General features: G+C 37.5%; 1 protein-coding gene across 1 annotated transcript in view; it reads right to left on the bottom strand.

Moving 5' to 3' along the window:
* The window catches only part of VIRMA (vir like m6A methyltransferase associated), a 91,818-nt gene extending 69,038 nt beyond the window's left edge, over positions 1 to 22,780 (bottom strand). The window contains exon 1 of the mRNA XM_074200234.1: positions 22,695 to 22,780. Within this exon, the coding sequence (XP_074056335.1) occupies positions 22,695 to 22,757 (63 nt within the window). The 5' untranslated portion in view covers positions 22,758 to 22,780. The remainder of the gene's footprint in view (positions 1 to 22,694) is intronic.
* Between the last annotated feature and the right edge of the window lie 491 nt (positions 22,781 to 23,271).

The raw sequence follows: 23,271 nt of genomic DNA on the forward strand, positions 1-23,271 counted from the left end.
TTATTTTCTAAGAATAATTTTTTTTCTCTTTCTTTTGGCTTTTAATTGGGGAGGAAAAGATGAGAGTGAAAATAGTGCCAAAAAGAGGATCACTGAAACATTTTAAAAAATATATAGAAGATTCAAACAGAGGTTCAGAAGGAAGCACAAAAAAGTCAGTTTTAAACATACAGAATTTATTATATGTTTCTGTTTTTTTTAAAAGCTAGTAATATGAAATGGAGATTCCACAGTTAATATGCAGTCCTCTTTTTTGGACTATTGATATATATATACACACACACACATATGTAAATTCTCTTTTAATATTTCAGGTCAGAATAAAAATTCTAAAAAGTTTTATAGTTTTTTTTGGGGGGCAGCTAGGTGGTGCAGTGGATAGAGCCTTGGAGTCAGGAGTACCTGGGTTCAAATCCGATCTCAGACACTTAATAATTACCTAGCCGTGTGGCTTCGGGCAAGCCACTTAACCCCAATGCCTTGAAAAATCTAAAAAAAAAGATAGTTTTTTTTAAGTTAAACTAAGCTAAAAGAAGTTTTTATTTTATCCTAAAGGCAATAGGAAAGTAGCTAGGAAGTTATGGAGTTGACACAATAATGGTCAGAACTGTCCTAAAAGAAAATCACTTTTGCAGGAGTAAGAAAAAATGAACTGGAGAGAACCTTCACTCTTTCTCACCAACCACTCACAGTCCAAAGTCTTTTACAATTTTACAAAAATTTCCTGTTTTGTCTTCATATTCTCAGTACTTTTAAAATAAGGATCTTTCACAGAGTATATAATTAATATTTAGTTTGGATTATTTGAACCCAATTTGCACCCCTTCCCCATCCACTATTCTTCTCTAAGGTCACTAATAACCTTATCACCAAATTCAAATGGTCCTTTTCCATCATCATCTCTCCCAACTTTTCTATGACATTTGACACCAGTGACTATACACATTCCTTCTTTAAACTGACTACTTTCCTTGGAGGCACCATGGTACAGTGAAGAGCACAATTTAAAATCCATTTGGTAATCTGTTTTGACCCTGGGCTAGTGATTTACTCTAGTACTTAATTTCCTCAATGTAAAATAAGATTATACCATATCTGGAATGCCTTTCCTCCTCACATCTACCTCCTCATTTACCTAAATTCTTTACATATCAAGTTCAAATTTCTGGACTCCCCTCTTCCCCTTACCTTCCCTCTAAGATTAACTTCAATTTATACTTTTATCTATCTCTTACAGGTATAACATTATTTGCATGCTATCTCCATCATTAGAATTTTTATCTTGAAGGGAGCCAATTTTTGCCTTTTCTAGATCCATAGATCTAATGCTCAAAATAGAATATATTATAAACCAGAGCTGTCCAACCTTACTTTTAAAAGGTTTTATTGAAACAATAGGCAGGTGAAAAAATCACCCTGAGGGCCGCATTTTGGACAGCCCGATTATACACACTACAGATCTACATGAGAAATCTACAGTAGCTAATCTAGTAAACACTTATGTTTGTTGACTAACCACAGAATTACCTTTAAGTTCCTTTCTAAAGCTAAGTTTATAACACTGAACTATGATAATATAGTCTCGTGATTCTCCTACCTCTGTGATCATTCCCTATCAGTCTTCTTTGGTGGCTCCTCATTCTACTCAGGTCCCCTTCTAGGTTTTTTCTACCTCCTCAACTCTACTTCTCTTAGTGATCTCAAATACTTCCATGGCTTTCAATAAAATCACAATGCAAATATCAAATCTATAACTCACTTTCCATCAGAGTTCCAGCTCTGTATTGCTTTTGTTTGTTTGCTTTTGCTTTTGCAAGGCAATGGGGTTAAGTAACTTACCCAAGGTCACACAGGTAGGTAATTATTAAGTGTCTAAGGCCAAACTTGAACTCAGGTCCTCCTGACTCCAGGACCACTGTATCACCTAGCTACCCTCCACCTCCAGCTCTTTATTTCTGAACTTAAAATATATGTATTTGTTTAACTGATTTGATATTGAATAGAAAAAGGAAGGAAGAGAATTCAGAACTCAAAGGGAATTTTAAGTTAAAAACATATATAAACCATAATGTATTAATAATGACATTAATGACATTGAAATCATATTTTTATATTAAAAATATTTCAACTGTTTTCTTCACCAGAACATCCCATTGGTACCTTTAAAACTGAACTCTTTAACTTGCACTGTCTCCCACCAAACCTATTTCTCCTCCTAACATCAAGGATCTTAGAATTGGAAGGAACCAAAGAGACTATACTATCCCAGTGCAATCCATATGTGAAGAATTCTCTCTACAACATCTTCAACAAGTGATTTATTCAGACACTGCTTGAAGATCTCAAATGTGAAATAAAAATTCTATTTCTGGATAACTCTAATTAAGAAATTTTTCCAAACATGAAGTTTAAATTACTTCTGTTAATAACAACCATTATCCTCTAAGTTTCCTGGACTTCAAACTTTGTAATTACTCTCAACCTCAATTGCCTCATTTTATAAGTGAGGAAAATGAAAAGAGAGTATATTATAGAGAAAGAAAGAAATGGTTTTTCCATACTGAAATATCGTAATCATTCTGTCAAAGAATTATAGAACGAAAATTCTCTGTATACTATCCCTAACAGTCAACCAGTCTTTGTTTAAAGATCACTATAATCAGCAGCAGCTGATTACACCTTTGGATGCCTCAAATTATTTGGAAGCTTTTCCTTATACCAAGTCTAAATCTGCCTCTCTGAAACTTCTCACTAATTCTTGTTTTGTCTTTAAGAGCTGAACTGAATAAATCTAATTTTCTTCCACATGACAATTATGTTATTATTGTTCAGCTGTTTTCATTATGTCAGATTCTTTGTGACACCATTTGGGATCTTCTTGACAAATGTACTAGAGTGAGTTGCTATTTCCTTCTCCCAATCAATTTACAGGAAACTGAGGCAAGAAAAGTCATACAGCTAAGTATCTGAGGACAGATTTTTAACTGAGATATTACTGGGTCCAGTTCATGCACTCCATCCACCATACCACATGACAACTACCATCCAGCTATCCCCTGACAAGTTTTATGTACTCTGGTTTAAATATTCTAGGCTCTTTAATATGTCATTGTATAGGAGCAGGTAATGAATGGAAAGAGCACTAGCCTTGGAATCAGGAGGACCTGAGTTCAAATTTGACCTCAGAAACTTAATAATTGCCTAGCTATGTGATCTTGGGCAGATCACTCTTAACCCCATTTCCTTAAATAAATAAAATTTAAAACACACACACACACACACACACACACACACACGCGCGCACAAAATTGTATAGTCTAATCTTGGAGACTTTTAACCTCCTGTTGATGTCCAAACTTATCAAAGTCCTTTCTAAAATAAGGCATCCAAAAGTGAACACAACTCCAGGCACGGCCTGCCAGGCAAAAGTACATACTAAACTATAAGGAGACTATAATCTCCTTCATTATGGAAACTACACCTCTCTTAACTTCTCTCTGACCACAACCTGGAATATAAATTCTTGACCAGTACTGAGTATATAACCCAGAAGTGCTAATAATACGAACTGTTGTTACTGGTAACCTTTCAAAAAGAGTTTTAAACTGAAAAGGAAGGAAAAGGGCCCAAATTGTACTTATCTCTTTCGGGGTTTAATAGGGTGTTTTACACATAGCATTGTAATCAACACTGCTTACTTATAATGGGCAGCTAAGGTGGCTCAGTGGATAAAGCACCGGCCCTGGAGTCAGGAGTACCTGGGTTCAAATCCAGTCTCAGACACTTAATAATTACCTCTGTGTGGCCTTGGGCAAGCCACTTAACCCCATTTGCCTTGCAAAAACCTTAAAAAAAAAAAAAAAGAATTAGAAAATCATTTGGGGCCTGCCTAGTTTACTAATGGCTTCTCCAAGATTGATTTGTCGACATAGAATAAATATAGTACCATTCCCCGAGGGCCTGAGAAAACCATCGATTAAAAATACAACTGTAGTAATACCACATGCTGCTAAAAATCATAGTTGCAAAGATTTAGAGCAGGGACCTTTCTTCAAACAACTAATACTAATAAATTAGAACTTCCCTAGGATGCTCTTCTCAGGATCCACCTCACAGAAACATATTATAGATGAAAATGTTTTAAAGACAGTATGAGTACTCCAAGAATATAGTTTCTGGATATAGGTAATAAGGTCCTCTATGCCCTTGTCTCTAAACTAATCATTCAACTTTAATTTCTCCTTTTTTTATTAGTTCACTGATATTTGTCTACAAATATTCTCAGGTCTTCCCATCCTTAACTGAGTTGTTTAAATATTTCCTTGCATATAACAGCAATAATCAACAGTGAAAGACTTATTCTAATACTGTGAGAAAATTATCCAAGACAATTCCAAAGGACCCATGATGAAAAGTGCTACCTCCAAAGAAAGAAATTATGAACTCTGAATGCAGAGTGAAACTTATTTTATTTTTCTTCCTTATTTGTTTTGCAACATGGCTAATATGAAAATCTGTTTTATAACTTCATATATGCCATATTTCCATATATATAAGACACACCCTCTTTTGAAAAATTTAGAGTCTAAAAACTGGAAGCATCTTATACAGTGGTGGCAGATTTTTTTACTTGCATTTCCCGCTTCTTCGCATTTGTCCTCTTTGTGCTCCTTGTTTCACATTTGTTACCAGGATATTAGGTTACATTTTGCCATGTTCTGCCCAGAAATGGCTCAGAAATTAAGTGCTGAAATCAATTTCAAAATGATCCAGTTTGCAAAAGTGAATGGAAATTGTGCTGCTGAATCGAAGTTTGGTGCTCCTCCACCTGAGAAAACAATCCAAGACTGGCTATGGGAAGAAGAAACCCTCCTGAAAACACCAGGGCAGAAGAAGGCCAGGAGACAGGCAAGTCAGCAAAATAGCTTGACTTGGAGAGGGAACTGAAGAGATGGATTGAAGAGGAATTCCTGTGTGCACAAAGATAGTTGAGCAGGAGGCAAGAAGAATTGCTGATGAAAAATTAGTTAATGATTTCAAAGGAGGACACAATTGGTGCTCCAGGTTCAGGAAACAGAATGAACTGAGCATGTACTCAAGCAGCAGGCCTGTCCAAAAGATGACTGAAAGCTATGAGCAGAAAGTCCTTGAATTTCATGATGAATAAAACTTGAGTTCAATAACTTTATATAATACATTTTTTTTCAAATTTCCATGGCCCCAAACTTAAAAGTACGTCTTCTAAATGGGGAAATATGGTATAATTGATATAATGCTTGTCTTCTCTATGATTAGGGAGTGGAAGGAGAGAATTTAGAACTAAAAAAAACTTTTTTAAATTAATGCAAAAAAAATAGCTTCTTGCTCCCAAAAAAATAAAAATCTTTCCTTGACCCTCTATATTTAATCTATGATGATCTCTCTCCTCCCCTTCACTTCCAAAAGAGCAATCTTCACAACCCATCTAATACAGTATTCAACTCTTTGCAATTTGGCTTTCACCTCCACAAATCTCCTCAAACTGTTCTTTCTAAAGTCACTATTAAGCTTCTGATCCCAAAATTATTTGTTTTGGGGCTTTTTTTTTCCTCCCAATTCCTATCCTCTTTGATCCCTGTATAATATCTGACCCTTCTAACCAGCTTTTGGATAGCCTCTCTTCCCTTGGCTTCTAAAGCATTGTCCACTACACTGTTACAATTCTTACTCAAGTGTTCTTTGATGGTTCCTCATCCCCTTTCTTCCTTTACACATGGAAACTCTCACAAGACTCTATCCATGCTATTCCACTAACTAAGCACTGTCTCAATGACCTCCACTACTCTTGTAGCTTCATTCATTTATCAACTCCAAGCACATTTATCCAGACCAACTTCTTCAGAGTTCTAATATCTCAGTCAATAAAAATTAATTAAAAATCTATGTACCAAGCTGTGCTAAGTGTTGGGCACACCCAAATACACACACATTCACAAATACACTCAAAAAGTTGTGCCATCAGAGTTATAATTATAACAGAAGATGTGTACATTTCCAAAATTTGCTAGATTTCTGACACTTCCATTGGTACTTCAAACTTATGTTTAAAACTTAAAAACTGATTAAATGATGATAATCATCCCTAAGCAAATCCTTTCCCCAATTTCTTTACATTGATGGTGCCACCAAACTCCAAGCCACCAAGGTTGATAATCTTACAGATATCTTTTGACACTTTCCTTACTCTCCACCACAAATCCAAACCTTAGGAATTTTATTGCAATTATGCCTGGTATACATTTCCTTCTTCTTTCTACCAACCAACTGATTAAAAAGCACTTACTAGGTATTTGCTATGTAACAAGCATTGTGCTAAGAGATGAATTGCAAATAGAGTTCTTCAGTTCTTCAGAACAGTTCTACCAAGTTGTCTTGTAAAAGTCTCTTAACTCATCTTTCTAACCACATTTTATCCACTCAACAATCATTTGTAATTCACCACTCTAACCAGAGAGTAAAGAATCACAACATTTGATTTAACATGTGAACATGTTTACCTGATTTTCAACAAAGTTCTTAAACTTTTAGGCCATTAATTTTCTTGTCTCTAAGAAAAGAGTGAACTAGATGATCTCTATGGTCTCTAGTTCTTTATCTTTTGTAATCTTTTATTTTTCCTTTTAAATTTTTTTTAGGGGCAGCTAGGTGGTGCAGTGGATACAGCATTGGCCTTGAAGTCAGGAGTACCTGGGTACCAACCTCAGACACTTAATAATTACCTAGCCGTGTGACCTTGGGCAAGCCACTTAACTCCATTGCCTCGAAAAATCTAAAAAAAAAAATTGTTTTTAATTAAGTTTATATTTTTGTCTCCTCCCACGCACCTTCAGTTGAGAAAAGAAAAATAAAACCCTTGTAACAAATGTGTGGTTCTGTGATAGTTGTTTAATTGTTCAGTTGTTTTTCATTCGTGTCCATTTCTTCATGACCCCTTTTGGGGTATTCTTGGCAAAGATTGTCAATTTCCTTCTCCAACTCATTTTACAAATGAGGAACTGCTGGCAAACAAGGTTAAGTGACTTCCTAGGATCACACAGCTAAAGTGAGGTCAGAATTGAACTCAATAAGATGAGTCTTCCTGATTCCAAGTCTACCACGCTATTTACTGCACTACCCAGATGCCCAGACAAGGAAAACAAACTGGCCCCTTATGTCTCACTCTGCATCTTGAGCCATCACATCTTTCTCAGAATAAGGGGTAGTAATGTGCTTCATATTCCATTCTCTGATGTTGTCTTTAGTTCTGTAGTCTTCATGATATCATTATATAAAATAATCTCCTGGTCCTGCTCACTCTACATTTGTTGATACAAATCTTTTAAGGTTTCTCTGAAAATATTCATTTCATAAAAATCCTTTTAAAGAAAATAAATGTAAGATCATTATTTCTTATATAATAATCTTACATTTATTTTCATATAATATAATTTGCTCAGTCATTCCACAATGATGGCATGCTCTTAAGTTTCTAGTTTTTAGCTTTTGCAAAAGTAGTTGCTTTAAAAATTTTTATGTATGTACAGTCTTTTACTCTTTAATCTCTTTTGGCTACAGGCAGAATACAACACAATTTAATAATTTTTAAGGTCATAGACTCAAATTGTTTTCCAGAACAATATACCAATAAAGTATCACCAACAAAGCATCGTTAGTGTGCCTGTTAATCCATAGCCTCTCCAACAATTTGCCTTTCCTTTTCTGTCATCTTTGCCAATCTAATAAATGTGAGACAAAATCCTAGAGATGCTTTAATCTATATAACTCTATTTAGTTATCCCATGATCAATCTACTCAAAGTTCAAGAGGTTCCCTACTGCAAACCAAATTAAAATATAATATAAATTTCTGATCCTAGCTTTAAAAATGCTCTACAATCTAACTCCAATCCACCTTCTAGGGAGAAAAGAAAAGTACCAGACACTCTGCTAAGTAAGCTCTTTACAAATATGATCTCATTTGAACCATATAACAAATCCTATGAAATAGGTACTATTACTGTCCCCATTTTACAATTGAAGGGAAAGCGAGGCAGACACTTAAATGACTTAAGCAAGATCACACACAACTATTAAGAGTTTGAAGCCAAATTTGAACTCAGGTTCAGAGCTCTTATCATATCTACCACCCTATCTAATCCTACTTTCCCATTAAAGTAATTTTTCCAACTAAAATGAACCACCCCCCACACACACACACACACTCCTCTCTGTCTCCTCTCTCTGTCTCTCTTTTCACCCTCATTCTCATCTTGCTCTCTCTCCTACTTCCATGTCTCTGTTCACACTGGTTCCTGGATAGGATGCTCCTTTCTCCGTCCATTCCTGTCCTCTCAAATCCATCCCACCTTTCAAGTCCTTTCCCAGATGCCACAGCCTCTGAAGCCATCCAGGATCACCACAAAGCAAAAGTGATTACTTTCTCCAAACTTCAGAATGGCAGAATCGTTCCCTTCTTGGCACTTAAAAGGTTCCCCCTTATACCAGTTATTTATATGTCTTCCCCAATAGACAAAGGCATATCTGGTTTATCTTTGGGTTCCTGCTCTCTTAGCTAAAATTGTTTCTCTGAAGTAATCAACAAGAATTTCTTAGGGAGTCTACTTTGATACACTCACAAAGAACAAAGTCAAAAATTAAATATCTCTACTCTCAATCAAAACGCACTTAAGTTCCTAATGTGTGTTAGGGTCAAGATTACATGGGAGATGTCGTGGGGAAGGAAGAGAAAAGAGAATCAGAAAAGGTTTCATTTAGAACGAAGACTCTTAAAATCCCATGAGCTTTATTTTTTAATTAATATTTTGACAACTGAATTTAAAAATATTTAGTTTCCTTTGTAATCTTATGTATTTTGTTTTATGTGATTAAAAACAGTACTCGAAGAAGGGATCTATTAAGAATTCTTGATTTACAAGTAAATGTCCTTCAATTGGGGAATGGCTTAGCAAACTGTGGTATATGTCATGGAACACTATTGTTCTATTAGAAACCAGGAAGGATGGGAATTCAGGGAAGCCTGGAGGGATTTTCATGAACTGATGCCGAGTGAGATGAGCAGAAAACACTGTACACCTTAACAGCAACATGGGGGTGATGATCAACTTTGTTGGACTTGCTCATTCCATCAGTGCAACAATCAGGGACAATTTTGTGCTGTCTGCAATGCAGAAAACCATCTGTATCCAGATAAAGAGTCGTGAAGTTTGAACAAATTTCAATGACTGTTCCCTTTAATTTAGAAAAAAATATATCTTATTGTCTGATCTTGTTTTCTCTTATACTTTTTGTTTCTTCCTTAAGGATGTGGTTTCTCTCTCATCACACTCAATTTGGATCAATGTACAACATGGAAACAAAATAAAGCCTGACAGATTGCTTTCCATGGCGGGGGGAGGGAAGTAAGATTAGGAAAAAAATTGTAAAACTCAAAACTCAAATAAAATCTTTAAAAAAAAATTATTGATTAAAAGGATGGCTCAGTGTGTCTGGCTGAGATTTAAAGAAGGACAAGGTATCACCTCACACCTATCAGATTGGCTAAGATGACAAAAATGGGAAAAAAGATTATTCCTGAAGGAGTGGGACATTAATGCACTGATGGTGGAATTGTGAATTGAGCCTACCATTCTGGAGAGCAAGATGGAACTATGTCCAAAGAGCAATAAAACTGATCATACCTTCTGAACCAGCAATTCCAATAGGCCTATATCCAGAAGAAATCATAAAAAAATGTGAAAAGTTCCACGTTACAAAATATTCACAACAGTTCTTTTTTGTAATGGCAAAGAATTGGAAATTGAGGGGATGCCCATCAATTTGGAAATGGCTGAACAATTTATAGTATATGAATGTTATGCTATACTATTATTCTATAAGAAACTATAGTCAGACTGTAGAGAAACACGGAGTGGATTACAGGATCTGATGCTGAGCAAAGGGAGCAGATCCAAGAGAACACTGTACATATTAACAACAACAACATTATGAGCTGATTAAGCTTGATGGATGCAATTTCTCTCACAGTTCAGAGAGCTAGGACACAGGCTATGAACAATGTTATTCCCATCCAGAGGAAGAAAAACTTCAGAATCTGAATGAACATTACATTCACTTTTTTTTATTTCTCTTATGTGTTTTTTCCTTATCTCAAAGTTTTCTTTCTTTTCCCTTAGTTCTAATTCCTCATACCAAAAATGACTAATCTGTTAATGTATTTAATACAAATGTGTATGCCATTGCAGGGGGAGGGGTGGGAAAGGAGGGTGGGAGGAAATTATGTAACTTAAAAATATGCATATGCATATAGATGAAAGTTGAAACATTTTCAAAACATGTAACTGGAAAAATAAAATATCAATTGATGAAAAAGAGATGAAGAATTCTAAATAGGAGAGGAAAGGAAAATTACGTTCTAAGGATGGGAAATAACCCACAAGCAAATGCAGAATTATATATAAAGGAACCTAGTCAGATTTATTCTTTAGGGCTACCACTTTGGCAACTTTGTAGAAGATGATGCATTAGTCAAGGAGGTAATTTGAGGCAAGAAAACCAATTAAAAGACAATAGAAATAATCTAAGTAAAGGCTTGAACTAGGATGATGATCAGAAGAAAAGCTACATTGAGATATTCATTTTATTTCAAAAATACAATCTAACAAACTTTAAGAATTAGGGTTGGAGGGGCAGTTAGGTGGGGCAGTAGATAGAGTACCAATCCTGAAGTCAGGAGGACCTGAGTTCAAATTTGGCCTCAGACACTTAATAATTGCCCTGCTGTGTGACCTTGGGCAAGTCATTTAACCTCATTGCCTTAAATAAATAAAAAAAATTTAAAAGAATTAGGGTTAAGCAAAAAATTAAGAAGTTTGGGATTTTTTTAAACAATCAGGTTTATTTAAGACTCTGCTCAAGCACCAAATCCTTTTGCCATCTTCCCTAAGGCTATTTGTCATCTACTCCACAGACATCTTAGCCATACCAATTTATATATGTTATTCATACCAATTTATATATGTTATCTCTCCTATAAGAATGGAAACTCCTGGCTGGCAGGCTGTTTTTTTACTTTTATTTTATATTCCTTGTGCTTTGCACAAAGCCATCCACATAGGAAATCCTTAATAAATGCTTGATTTAATACTCAGTGAGATGATGTTATCAACCCAACATCTATCTAAAACCTTTGGAGAGCTAAGTCTTTCCTAGGTTCTCAGGATACAAGAACAAAAAAAAAGTAAAATAGCTTCAGCTCCCAAAGACCCTATAGAGAAGGACAATATTTAAATAGATCATAAATGACTTGAAGTGTATACATAATCATTTCAGAAGGAGCAAAAGAGCATTAGCAATCAGGAGCTGAGACTCGAAGAATTCTCTGGGACAACAGAAAGCAATTATGTTCAAATAGTTCAATTCACAATCAACTTTTGAAAACCTACAGCAATCTAGGACTTTTTCATTTGAACACAGCTTAGTTTGTGATTGGGCCAGCAGTAAATAAAAAGATAACACAAAAAAATGCTAAATGAGCATCAAGACTAAAGAAAATGTGCACTACAGTATGGAATATGTGCCCTGGGGAGTTAAAAGTTTGTCATTAGTGATGGGTGAGAAAGAAGAGTTAAGGTTCTTAGTTCTATTTCCTCAAAACAGACTTGAGCATGTTACCTGCCAAATAGGTTCTTAAAGGACAAATGATTAATGTATTTGTTCAACACAACCCATCAGTGCAGAAACAGGATTAATAGGTAAAAATTGAGAACAAATTTACACTTCACATCTGAAAAAACTTCCCTTATTCAAAAGTGAATTGGGTTCCCTCAGAAAGTAATAGGCGTCTCCTAACTACAGATCTCCAGGCAAAGACTCAATCACTTGTTGAATACCTTCCAGTGGTGATACTTTTTTTTTTTAGATTTCTGCAAGGCAGATGGGGTTAAGTGGATTGCCCAAGACCACACAGCTAGGTAATTATTAAGTGTCTGAGCCCGGATTTGAACCCAGGTACTCCTGACTCCAGGGCCGGTGCTCTATTCACTGCGCCACCTAGCCACAGCCCCCAGTGGTGATTCTTCATGGGGTACATGTTAGACTCAAATCTTCCAAAATCAAAATCCTGTTGTTTAAGACTGCTACTATCTTTATGAAACCAGACAACTTACTTACTCTCTGGGACTCAGTTCCTTAACCTAGAAAATGAGGGATGTATCAGATGACAGACTATACATACTACAAAGTAATAATCATGGTATTTGGTACTGGTTAAAAATCAAACAATTCCATGTACCAGCTATTAATGGTAAGATCAAGGAACCAAGAGTACAGGCAGCAACTCAGATGAACTTTTCCAGTGTTACCTCCAAGCAATTCTATTCTAAACTGCTCAAATCAAATTTTGGAGTGGTAGAGCCAATCAAAGATCACAATAAGATGTTTCACCGGATCTAGCATAACTAAGGAGGTTGGCAAGAAAGGCATATGACATCACAATGGGGACCAGTTTGCAATAGGGTCACTAGGGATAGACCCTGAAGGCAACTACAACAGTAATGGTGGCTACTGCTCAGCTATGATTAAGTCTCAATCCAGAAATAATGAGATAGAATAACTGAGAAAAAAAATACAGGGGGATCCTTTATTGGCACTGGCTGCAGTTACTGCTGACAGGAAACTCTACTGTCCATAAATAGTTCTGGATCACACATCTAGGGGACCTAACTAAACAAAGGAATGCAAGCACCTGCAGTTGTAGAGTACCAAGAGTCTTTCCCGAGTAAAGACCAGAGCACAGAACAGGAAAGCAGCAATCAAACCACTTTCCCAGATCACAACACCCTGGAAGCCTAAAAAATAGTAAACCTTACCCATTCTCCCCTACCCAGAACTAATTCTGAAAAGAGTAGTCCCCAAAAGCCTGAAGCTCAGGGGCGGATAGGTGGCGCAGTGGATAGAGCACCAACCCTGGAGTCAGGAGTACCTTAGTTCAAATCTGGCCTCAGATACTTAATAATTGCCTAGCTGTGTGGTCTTGGGCAAGCCACTTAACCCCATTTGCCCTGCAAAAACCTAAAAAAAAAAAAAAAAAAAAAAGCCTGAAGCTCAGACCAGTACCTCTCCAACCCCAGGTGAGCAGAGTCCAATTCTAATATAATGTTCAGTCAAGATACAGAATGGAAAACATGAATAAAAAAATTTGACCATAAAAAGCTACTATGGGAGCAGCTAGGTGGCACAGTAGATAGAGCACCAGCCCTGGAGTCAGGAGGACCTGAGTTCGAATGACCCAGACACTTAATACCTAGCTGTGTGACCTTGAGAAAGTTACTTAACCCTACTGTCTTGTAAAAACAAAATAAAAAAGTACTACAGTAGAAGCATGGACAAAATGTAAATGAATTTAACAATGTGAAAACACCGAAAGCAAAAAAAAAAAAAAAAAATCAAAGAAAAAATGCTAACTGGGCCCAAGACAAATAAGAATTTCTAGAAGAGCTAAAGAGATAAGTGGTAGAGGAAAAACTGAGGAAAAAATGAGAGTGATGCAAGAAAATTTTGAAAAGAGAATTAACAGCCTGGTAAAAAGAGGCCCCCAAAAAACTGAAGAAAAACAACACCTTAAAAAATAGAATTGGCCTAATGATTAAAAAAAAAAAACTTAAGAAAATAATTCCTTAAAAGCCAGAAATGGAGGTTTAATTCCAGCCCCTACATAGGGACCCTCAAGTTCTGGGACTTGGGAACATATCAAGACAATATGTTGCACTTCACGTTCAGAGTAGGTAGCTTGAAGATTCTGCAGTATGAAGAATTTGAGGAAAGCTACAAGGCTTCCTATAATGAGTCTATGACAGGAAGGAGAGTAAAATCATAGTAGTCTGCAAGCCTCAGGATAATCACTAAATCATAGAACTGATCTACATTTATAGTACTAGTGACTGCAAATTTAGCAACGACTTCTTGGGCCTCACAGTGATTTCTAGTCGGGCTGTCACCAATAACCATGAAGTCAGAGGTAGCCATTCTATAAGATTCCTGAGAGTTTTTAGAATCAAAGCGCGGGTGGCCCCACAGCCAACTCCCATCAGCCTCAGTAATGAAAGTGACCCTAGCCATGTCTGGCCTGTGCATGTCCCTTCATTATTGGGCTGATTTGCTGGGAATGATGTTTATGAGAATGAAGAGCAGCAAAGGACTCTGCTGGGCTATTGCAGACAACCAATGAAAGCTAGACATCAATGGAACAGTGCATAAGACAGCCTTTAAGAAAATTGCCTTCTGCTGTCCAAATAAAGAATTGCCAGATGTAGAAGCACTGACAAAGGAGAACCAAAAAGATTGAACACCCTTAGTTAATCTGGACAAATCAGGAAAAGCAGTGGTACAAGTAGTTATTCTGATCAATCCACTGGACATAATATTTGTTTTATGGGAAATAAAGCATTTTAAGATGTTTTCAAGATGGATGGATTCAAATGGGGACAAATTGTTGGATGACTACCATTTCTGGAAATGTGGGAGGGAGGTGTATCTTCTCTCCTTGAGGGTCCAGCTTTGTTGTCATATATACACAGTAGTTAGTAATGGAAGCAAACAAAACGATGAGTGGTTTGCTAAACATGAAATACATAAGGCTTGTGAATAATATATCATATAAACAAATACTTATGCTATTCATCCTAATTTCCCTCTAGCACTAAAAGTGTAATATTTTCAAGGGATTTATTCCTTGGGGAGCCCAGTGGCAGAGGCTACATTGCCCTTTGGGGGGGGGGGGGGAGGAAGCAGTCCTAATGAAATTTAAATGTCAGTTCTTGAAAGTTTAAAGTCCTTTCATATACGCCCAGAAACTTGATAACAGATTCAGACTGTCCTACTTATTGGTCTGTATGTCTTAGTGATGGCATAATTTCTGCTCATGATTTGCCAGTACTTTAGAAAAATAGTGGTTTGTTCCAAAGAAGTGGAATAGACACCCATCTAGCCAGACACTGAGGGAAATTGTATGACCTACTGACAGAGGGTTTTCAATGAGTTCTGTATCATAAAGTCTGATGTCAAATCATATTCTTAAGCAACTAAGGACTTCAGTTAACCACCCCAAAAGAATACCAAAGTAAAATATGGCTATTAAATAGTTTATTCATAAGTAGAAAGTGGAGAAGGAAACAAGACTTTTGGACCCTGAACCAAAAGGGTCAAATTATTGATTCTATCTTCCTCTTCATTTTTCAAACTTGTGAGTAGCCAAAGGAAAACAGGGAAAATCATACTTACAGGAGTCCTTGAAATTCCTTGAAATGATTTAAACAGTACTGAACTTTAAATTAGTTTTTCCCATTATGGGGGGGGTGTCATTTTGTCCATATTTTGCACAACTGAGGATGGAGATTTTATTTCATTTTTCAGTTGACTAGGGTTAGCTTTATACATTTAAAAAAGGAAAAAAATTCCCCCAAAACATAGTGAATTATGCTTATAATAAAAAGTATACAAAATCTCTTAGGCTCAGAGTTCAAGTGATGGGTCTTACTTTAGCCTGGAATTGGGGGGTAGGGACAACTGACCCAAAAAGGACCTAACCCAAAGGTGAGATTTAAAATCTTAGTCATTACATCCCTTCTAGAGCTAGGATTTTAATAGAAAATCCAACAAATACTATCTTAATTTTGCTTTTGAATGTCATTAGCCCTAGGAAGATTTTTACTATGTTCTAGTACTCAAATATACATTTCAAATTAGAGAATTGTAATCTTGAAGGTATTCAGAAAGCAATTTTAAAAAATCAGACTTTTTTCAGCCCTGGAATCTTTCTCAGTATCGCCCCCCCCAAAAAAAATTTATCAAATGTCAAAGGAGGCACAAAAGCTTAATGAACAAAATAATTCCTAAAAAATCAGAATTGATATCAGGTTACTTCTTATGATAGGGAAAGGGAAAGGAAGAGAAAAATGTGGAACTTCAAAAGTTTACAAAAAAATAAATGTTGAAATGTACATAATTGGAAAAATAAAACAAAACAACATTCAAAAATAGAATTAGACAACTGGATGTTAACAACTCCATCAGACATCAAGAAACAAAAAAAAGTCAAAGGAATGGAAAATTTGAAGAAAATATGAAATATTTCACTGAAAACCAAATGACCTGGAAAATATTAAAAAGATAATTTGGGGTGGCTAGGTGGCACAGTGGATATAGCACCTGCCCTGAAGTCAGGAGTACCTGAGTTCAAATCCAGACTTGGACACTTAATAATTACCTAGCTATGTGGCCTTGGGCAAGCCACTTAACCCCATTGCCTAGCAAAAAAAAAAACTAATAAAAAAATAAAGGAATGGAACAAAATCTATGCTTCATCAGAGTAAGGACAGCAATCATGGTATCAGACAAAACAAAAAGTAAAAACAGACCTAATATTAGAATAATCACAACAAACTGCTAAAAAGGCAACCATAAACTATGGAGGAATATCAAAAAATTTTAGGATAAGTTTCTCTGATGAGGAACTCATAATGTAACTATAAAGGGAATTGACTTAAATTTACAAAAATAAGACTCTTTCCTCAAATGATAGTCAAAGCATAAGAACCCACAGTTTTTAGAAGAAAGCAAAGTCATCTACATTCATATGCAAAATTGCTTTAAATAATTATTGATGGGGGCATCTAGGTGGTGCAGTGGATAGAGCAGGTCTTGGGAGTCAGCAGTACCTGAGTTCAAATCCAGCCTCAGACACTTAATAATTAGCTAGCTGTGACCTTGGGCAAGTCACTTAACCCTACTGTCTTGCAAATAAATAAGTACATAAAGAAATAAATAGATGAACAGGTAGGTAAATAAATAAATGTAGGCTAGAGAAATACAAATTAAAACAACTCTGAGGAACAACCTTACACTATTAGAAATGACAAATGTTGGAGAGAATGAGGGAAAACAGGCACATTAATGCACAGCTGCAGAGTTGTGAATTAGTCTAACCATTCTGTAGAACAATTTGAAACTATGCCCAAAGGGCTATAAAATTAGCAACACAACTATTATGTCTGAACTTCCAAAGGAAAAAAAAGGACCTATACATACTAAAATATTTGTAGCAACTCTTTTTGTGGTGGCAAAGAACTTGAAATTGAGGGGATGCTTAACAAGTGGAGAATGACTAAATAAGTTGTGGTATGTAATTGTGATGAAGTATTATTGTACTAAAAGAAATAAATGATAAAGGTGGTGACTTCAAAAAACCATGGCAAAATCCCTATGAACTGAAAGTGAAGTGAGAAAAACCGCAAGATCCTCATACACTGTAATAGAATGCTGTACTGATGATCAACTACAGAAGTCTTGACAACTCTGATCAATATGATGATCCAAGGCAATTCCAAAGGACCCATGATAAAAGAACACTATCCATCTCCAGCAAACTGATGAACTCTTGGGTAAAAATGAAACAAAATGTTTTATTTTGGTTTTTTGCCCTTTTTTTTTGGGGGGGGGAATAAATGGTTAATATGGTAAATAGGAATAAATAAAATATTTTTAAAGAATAAAAGAAATCAAACAATATGGAAATGTTTTACATGATTTCAGGTATATTAACTGTTCAATTTTGCTAGCTTTCTCAGTAAGTGGAGGAGAGGTTGAATGGGAGGGAGAGAGTTTAGAAACCAAAATTTTAAAAGAGAAAAATGTTTTAAAAATCTTTTTTTTTTAGAAGAAAAGAAGCTGTGGGATAAATTAGAAAGCAATCTGGAAAAAATTACAGATTTAGACAAACTATGACACTATGTTGTGCAAATCTTCTGATCCAACAATATACAATTAGGAATACACCTCATGGGCATGATATAGAGAAAGGACAATATACAAAAATAATTATTGCAACACTTTTTTTGTTGTAAAAAATTGTAGACAATGTGGGTACCCATCAACTGGGAAACTCACCTAACAAAGTAAGGACATGTGAAAGCAAAGAAATTTTTTTGTATCATGGGAAAATGACAAATATGAAAGTTTCAGAGCAATCTGGGAAAATCTGCATGAACTTATGAAAAGTGAATTAAGCAGCTCCAGAAAACTATTTACACAATGACAATAATAAAAAAAATCTAAAAGATTTCATAATTGATCAAGAAACTTTAAAAATAAAATAAGGGGGTTATTATCATAAAAGTTCCATTCCAATTCTAAATTTATGATACCATACTTCTTTCAAAACGTCTCTCATTTCTTTTCTATTTCCCCTGTGACTTCTTAAGTCCAATCTCCCCTCACCATAATATCAACTGCAATAGTCTTTTAAATGTTATCTCCTGTCTCTTACTGGCAAATTATAGCGTTCCTAGAGTTTCTTTTCAAGTCAATTCACAAAATACAGAGTTGAGTATTCCCTGTGCCAAGTAAGGTGCTAGGATCAGATCTAGAAGATGACAAAGATGATTCATTTAATTTGCCTGGTCAAAAACTTCCTTCAGGGGCGGCTAGGTGGCACAGTGGATAGAGCACCAGCCCTGGAATCAGGAGTACCTGAGTTCTCGGACCCTTAATAATTACCTAGCTGTGTGGCCTTGGGCAAGCCACTTAACCCCATTTGCCTTGCCAAAAAAACAAAAAAAAAAAAAACTTCCTTCAATGATTCCCCAAGACTGAAGAATGAAGCTCTAGTCCCTTAGCAAGGAAGTCAGGGCCATCATAATCTGGCTTCAATCTTCCTTTTCAACAATCTCTCTCTCACTTTTGAATAAAAGCCCAGTACTCTATGTGACATTACAACTACTTATGCATCCCATCCTACTTAGAAGACTGTAAAATCAATGAGAGAACATACTATCTTTCATATAACCTATCTTCCTCATCACCTAGGATATAAGATGATTAACAAATGTTTGAGAAACTGTTTCATTGGCTTTAGACAAAACTACAGGAGTTACTGGCACTGAACCCCTGCAATTATGCCCTTCTGGGTAACTAATAATTGAAATTCTGCTCAATTCCTACCTGGTTCCATAAAGCCTTCTCTGAAATCATTCCAGTTTGACAGTCCTTTCTCTGAATTTGTATAGCTTAAAATGAAAAAGATTTGCACTTGGAGTAGAAATGAAGGAAAAAAGACCTCCCAGTAAGGTTCTAGTCATTCCCCAATTGATAAATGATCAAAGGATATGAACAGGCAGTTTTCAAATGAAACTGAAACTATATATAATCAAATGAAAAAATGCTCCAAATCATTATTGATTGGAAAAATGCAAATTAAAAAATATTACCTCACGTCTATCAAGATTGGTAAAGATGACAAAAAGGGAAAACAATCAATGTTGGAGAGATTGTAGGAGGACTGGGACATTAATATGCTTGGTGGAGTTATAAATTAATCCAATTACAAAAAACAGTAAAAACTGGTCATACTCTTTGACCCAGCAATACCAATACTAGGCCTATATGATTAACAGTTCATAAAAAATGGGAAAAGCTGGGGCAGTGACATAGTGGATAGAGTACTGGCCCAGCAGTCAGGAGGACCTGAGTTCAAATCCAACTTCAGACACTTAATAATTGCCTAGTTGTGTATCCTTGGGCAAGTCACTCTTAACCCAATTGCCTTAAATTTAAAAAAACTACAGAATCGGAATGAATACCATGTTCACTTTTTAAAAATTTACATTTAGACAAATATACAAGTACAATGTTCACCAGACTATTCACTGCCGTAACTTATAAATATGCATGTGAATGAAATGATGAAAACTTACATAACAAGTAATTGGAAAAAATAAATAAAATAAAATACCAATTAGTAAAAAGATCTCCCAGCTATCATATTCTGGGAAAATCATATAATTTCTCCAAACTCTTATCTCTTCACTCAAAAAGTGGAAGTAAAGGAGGTACTATACCCTATACCATATATCATGAAATTACAGTGAAAACAATGTCTTTCCCCTCTCTAGTCCCTACTTGGCAAAGAAAAGGTATTTACTAAATGTAAGTCAACTGACTGAAAAGTGATAATAAATGAGCAACTGTTTTTTTTTTAGTGTTATTAAGTATTATTTTATTTTAACACTTATTCATAGACTATCATGAAAAGCAATACGGTATAAGGGACAATTATGGACAGGGAGTGGAAGAACTTACAATTTTTTTTTGTCAACCATGCAAGTAACCTTAGAAAAGTCATTTCTCTTTCTACAGGTCTCAGTTTCCTTTTTTATAAAATGAAGAAACTATAACAAAGATTGCCAACTATATGTGGAACTCCTTTTTACTTTAAAAAAATCATTCAGAACTTCTAACAATTATACTATTAATATTCAGTGATTGAAAAAAATGACAAAATTATTGGATGCAATAATGCTTTTAAATGAACTTCTATTTTATTCTACTCAAGACAATGCATTTGAAAATAGCAATATATATATGGGGCGGCTAGGTGATGTAATGGATAAAGCACTGGCCCTGGAGTCAGGAGTACCTGGGTTCAAATCCGGTCTCAGACACTTAATAATTACCTAGCTATGTGGCCTTGGGCAAGCCACTTAACCCCGTTTGCCTTGCAAAAACCTAAAAAAAAAAAAAACCAAGCCATATATAAATTCAAGGTAGTTTTAATTGAATATGTTTAGATGTTTTCTTACTCATTGTATTGAGTCACACAACATAATTTTTTAGCACTAAAGAGCAAAATCACAATCATAGACTTACAGAAGTTAGGACAGAAGAGACCTAAGTGACCAAACTATTCACAAAAGTAATTCCCCACTTTAACATATCTGTGGTCATCCAATCTCTGCTTGAAGACCTCCAAGTAGGGAGAATCTATCATTTCTTGAACTCTTGAATTGTTAGAAGTTTTTCTTGACATGAAGTCTAAATTTGCCTCTGCAACCTTCATTCAAATGCTGCTTGCTCCAATAGGGCCAAGCGCATTATATCTAATCCTTCCCTCCAGAGGAGCACTTTAAAACACTTGAACACAACTAACATGTTCCTCCCAAGCCTTCTTTTCTTTAAGAGACAAAACTATCAGTTTCTTCAACCAATCCTCAAATGACAGGCATTCAAAGCCCCTCCCCATCCCAGTGGTCCACCTTGGGGGACACACTCTATCTTACCAGTGTTCTTCTTAAACTAGTCCTCAAAATGGAATGCAAAACTCCAAAAGAAGTCTGATGAGGACAGAACATAATAGTACAATCAACTCCCTATTCCAGGAAGAAGCTTATACATGACTTAATGAATTCCAAGATTATATTAGTTTTTACAGTATGCTACAACATACTGCTAAATCATATTAAGTTTGCAGCCCACTACCCTCAGATCTTTTACAGAACAAAAATAATTTGACTGTGCCTCTGATACTTATAAATTAATCTTTTGTATGCAATGCAAATCTTTTTTTATTTACCTCTCTGAACTTCATTTTATCAGATATTCAATCTAATGCTCTAGCATGTCAAAATACTTCTGCATCCTGCCATCCCTCCTGGAATTAAGTCATCTTCAGATGTGATGAAGATGTAATCTATTCCTTCATCTGAGCCACAGGTTCTAGGAACCTGTTGCAATAATTTCTCCAGTTCCCTTGGACTTCAAGTTGGAAAATACTGGGCTAGGAAATCACTAATGTCCCTGCCAACCCTACCATTTTCTATTCATGACAAGTCATTATTTTTTCTCTTACCTCTTCCCCAAAATTCTTATATTCCTTTTAGATTAGAAGCAAATGTTGTCTTTGTATAAGGAACAGCCCTCAAAACTGATAGACATTCAATCACTATTCAATTGATATTAACAGTACTATTTCCTACAAAATGACCTCACTAAAATGATGACCAGCCCCATCAATGGGATACTTTCTTCTTTTTCGTGTTTTTTTTTCAGTATCAGCGATGAATTTGTGACGCTTTCACACTTCCTACAAGAAGATCCTAAGATCCACACTTCCGATCAAGAAATCCTAAGCAACACAACAGCTTGGACATTAGATGCTCAACCCCAACGTGCCGTTGTCCAGAGTAATCAATCCTACGCCCCTGCAAAGCCCGGCTCGGAAACCACAGAAAAGAGCGAACATCCCCGTCCCGCAGGAAGTCTCGTGAACAAGGAGCTCGAAGAACTGACACAAATAAGCAAAAAAAAAAAAAAAAAAAAGGATTGGGTTGTGCCGCTGAAGCACTTCACGAGAAGCGACTTCTGACAGCAGAGAGGAGCCGGGGCGTCCGCTCTGCCCGCTCCACGGCGCTGCCCCGGCTACGAGCGGGAAGCGGCCGGGGGGACGCGCCGGGGCCGGGCCGGGGCAGGGCAGCGCGCAGGGGCATCGGCCGCGCCGCGTCCGAACGTCCCCAGGCCGCCGTGCGGGGCACACAGCCCGCGGCCTCGGCCATTCACTCCCGGCCTGACCCTCCCTTCGCGGCGGGCCCGGGACCGTCCGCAAAAGGAGACGAGGGGAAGGAGAAGAAAAGGCCGCGCGAGGAACCGTCCTCCGCCCCCGACGGCGCCCCCCCCGCAGCGGGCAGCGAGGGCCCGGGCCGCGGCCGCTTCCCGACTGCACCCGCAGGGCGGAGGAGGGGGGCCGCGATGGGGCCCCGGGTCCACCCCGCGCCTTCTCCAGAGGCTCCCCGGGGCCGGGGGAAGCGGCTGGGCTGACGCCGGCCTTTTTACCTCGGCGCTGGGGTGCTTGAAAGTGTCTAAAAATAGCAGCTCCATCGCCGAGTCCACCGCCATGTTGGCTGCGGGCGGGGGCGGGGGCAGCGCTTCCGGGTAGCGCAGCAGCGGCCGGAGCGGCACTTCCGTCGCCCAGCGCGCAGGCGCCGGTCGCCGGCCCTCCTCGGCCCCGCCCCCTCCGGGTCCTCCCTCGCCTGCTCTGCCCCGCCCCCGAGCTGGGCGGAGGGGCGGAGCCGGGGTGCGCCCGGAAAGGGGTGCGCTCCAGGGGCGCATCCTCCCCCGGAAGTGAACCAACGCGGCGGCTGCCCGTAAAGCGGAGCCCCCGCCATTGTCGTCCCAGGCCCGGAGCCCGGTGCTGGATGCCCAGTTACCCCCCAGGCCGCGCCTCGGGGTCTGCCTCCTCCCGGGGTGCGGCCACCCGAGGGCAAGGCCCCGGACCCCCTCTTTCCCCAGGAGAGGCAGGCCGAGGAGGGGCTCCAGTCCGGCCTAAGGTTGGCGCCTCTTCCCCTTTCTACTGAAGAAATGGAAGAATGATGAGCGTGCCGCCCCGAGGCCCTGCCAACCCGGGCCTCCT

This window comes from Macrotis lagotis, chromosome X (assembly GCF_037893015.1).
Source record: "Macrotis lagotis isolate mMagLag1 chromosome X, bilby.v1.9.chrom.fasta, whole genome shotgun sequence".
Taxonomy (NCBI): Eukaryota; Metazoa; Chordata; class Mammalia; order Peramelemorphia; family Peramelidae; genus Macrotis; species Macrotis lagotis.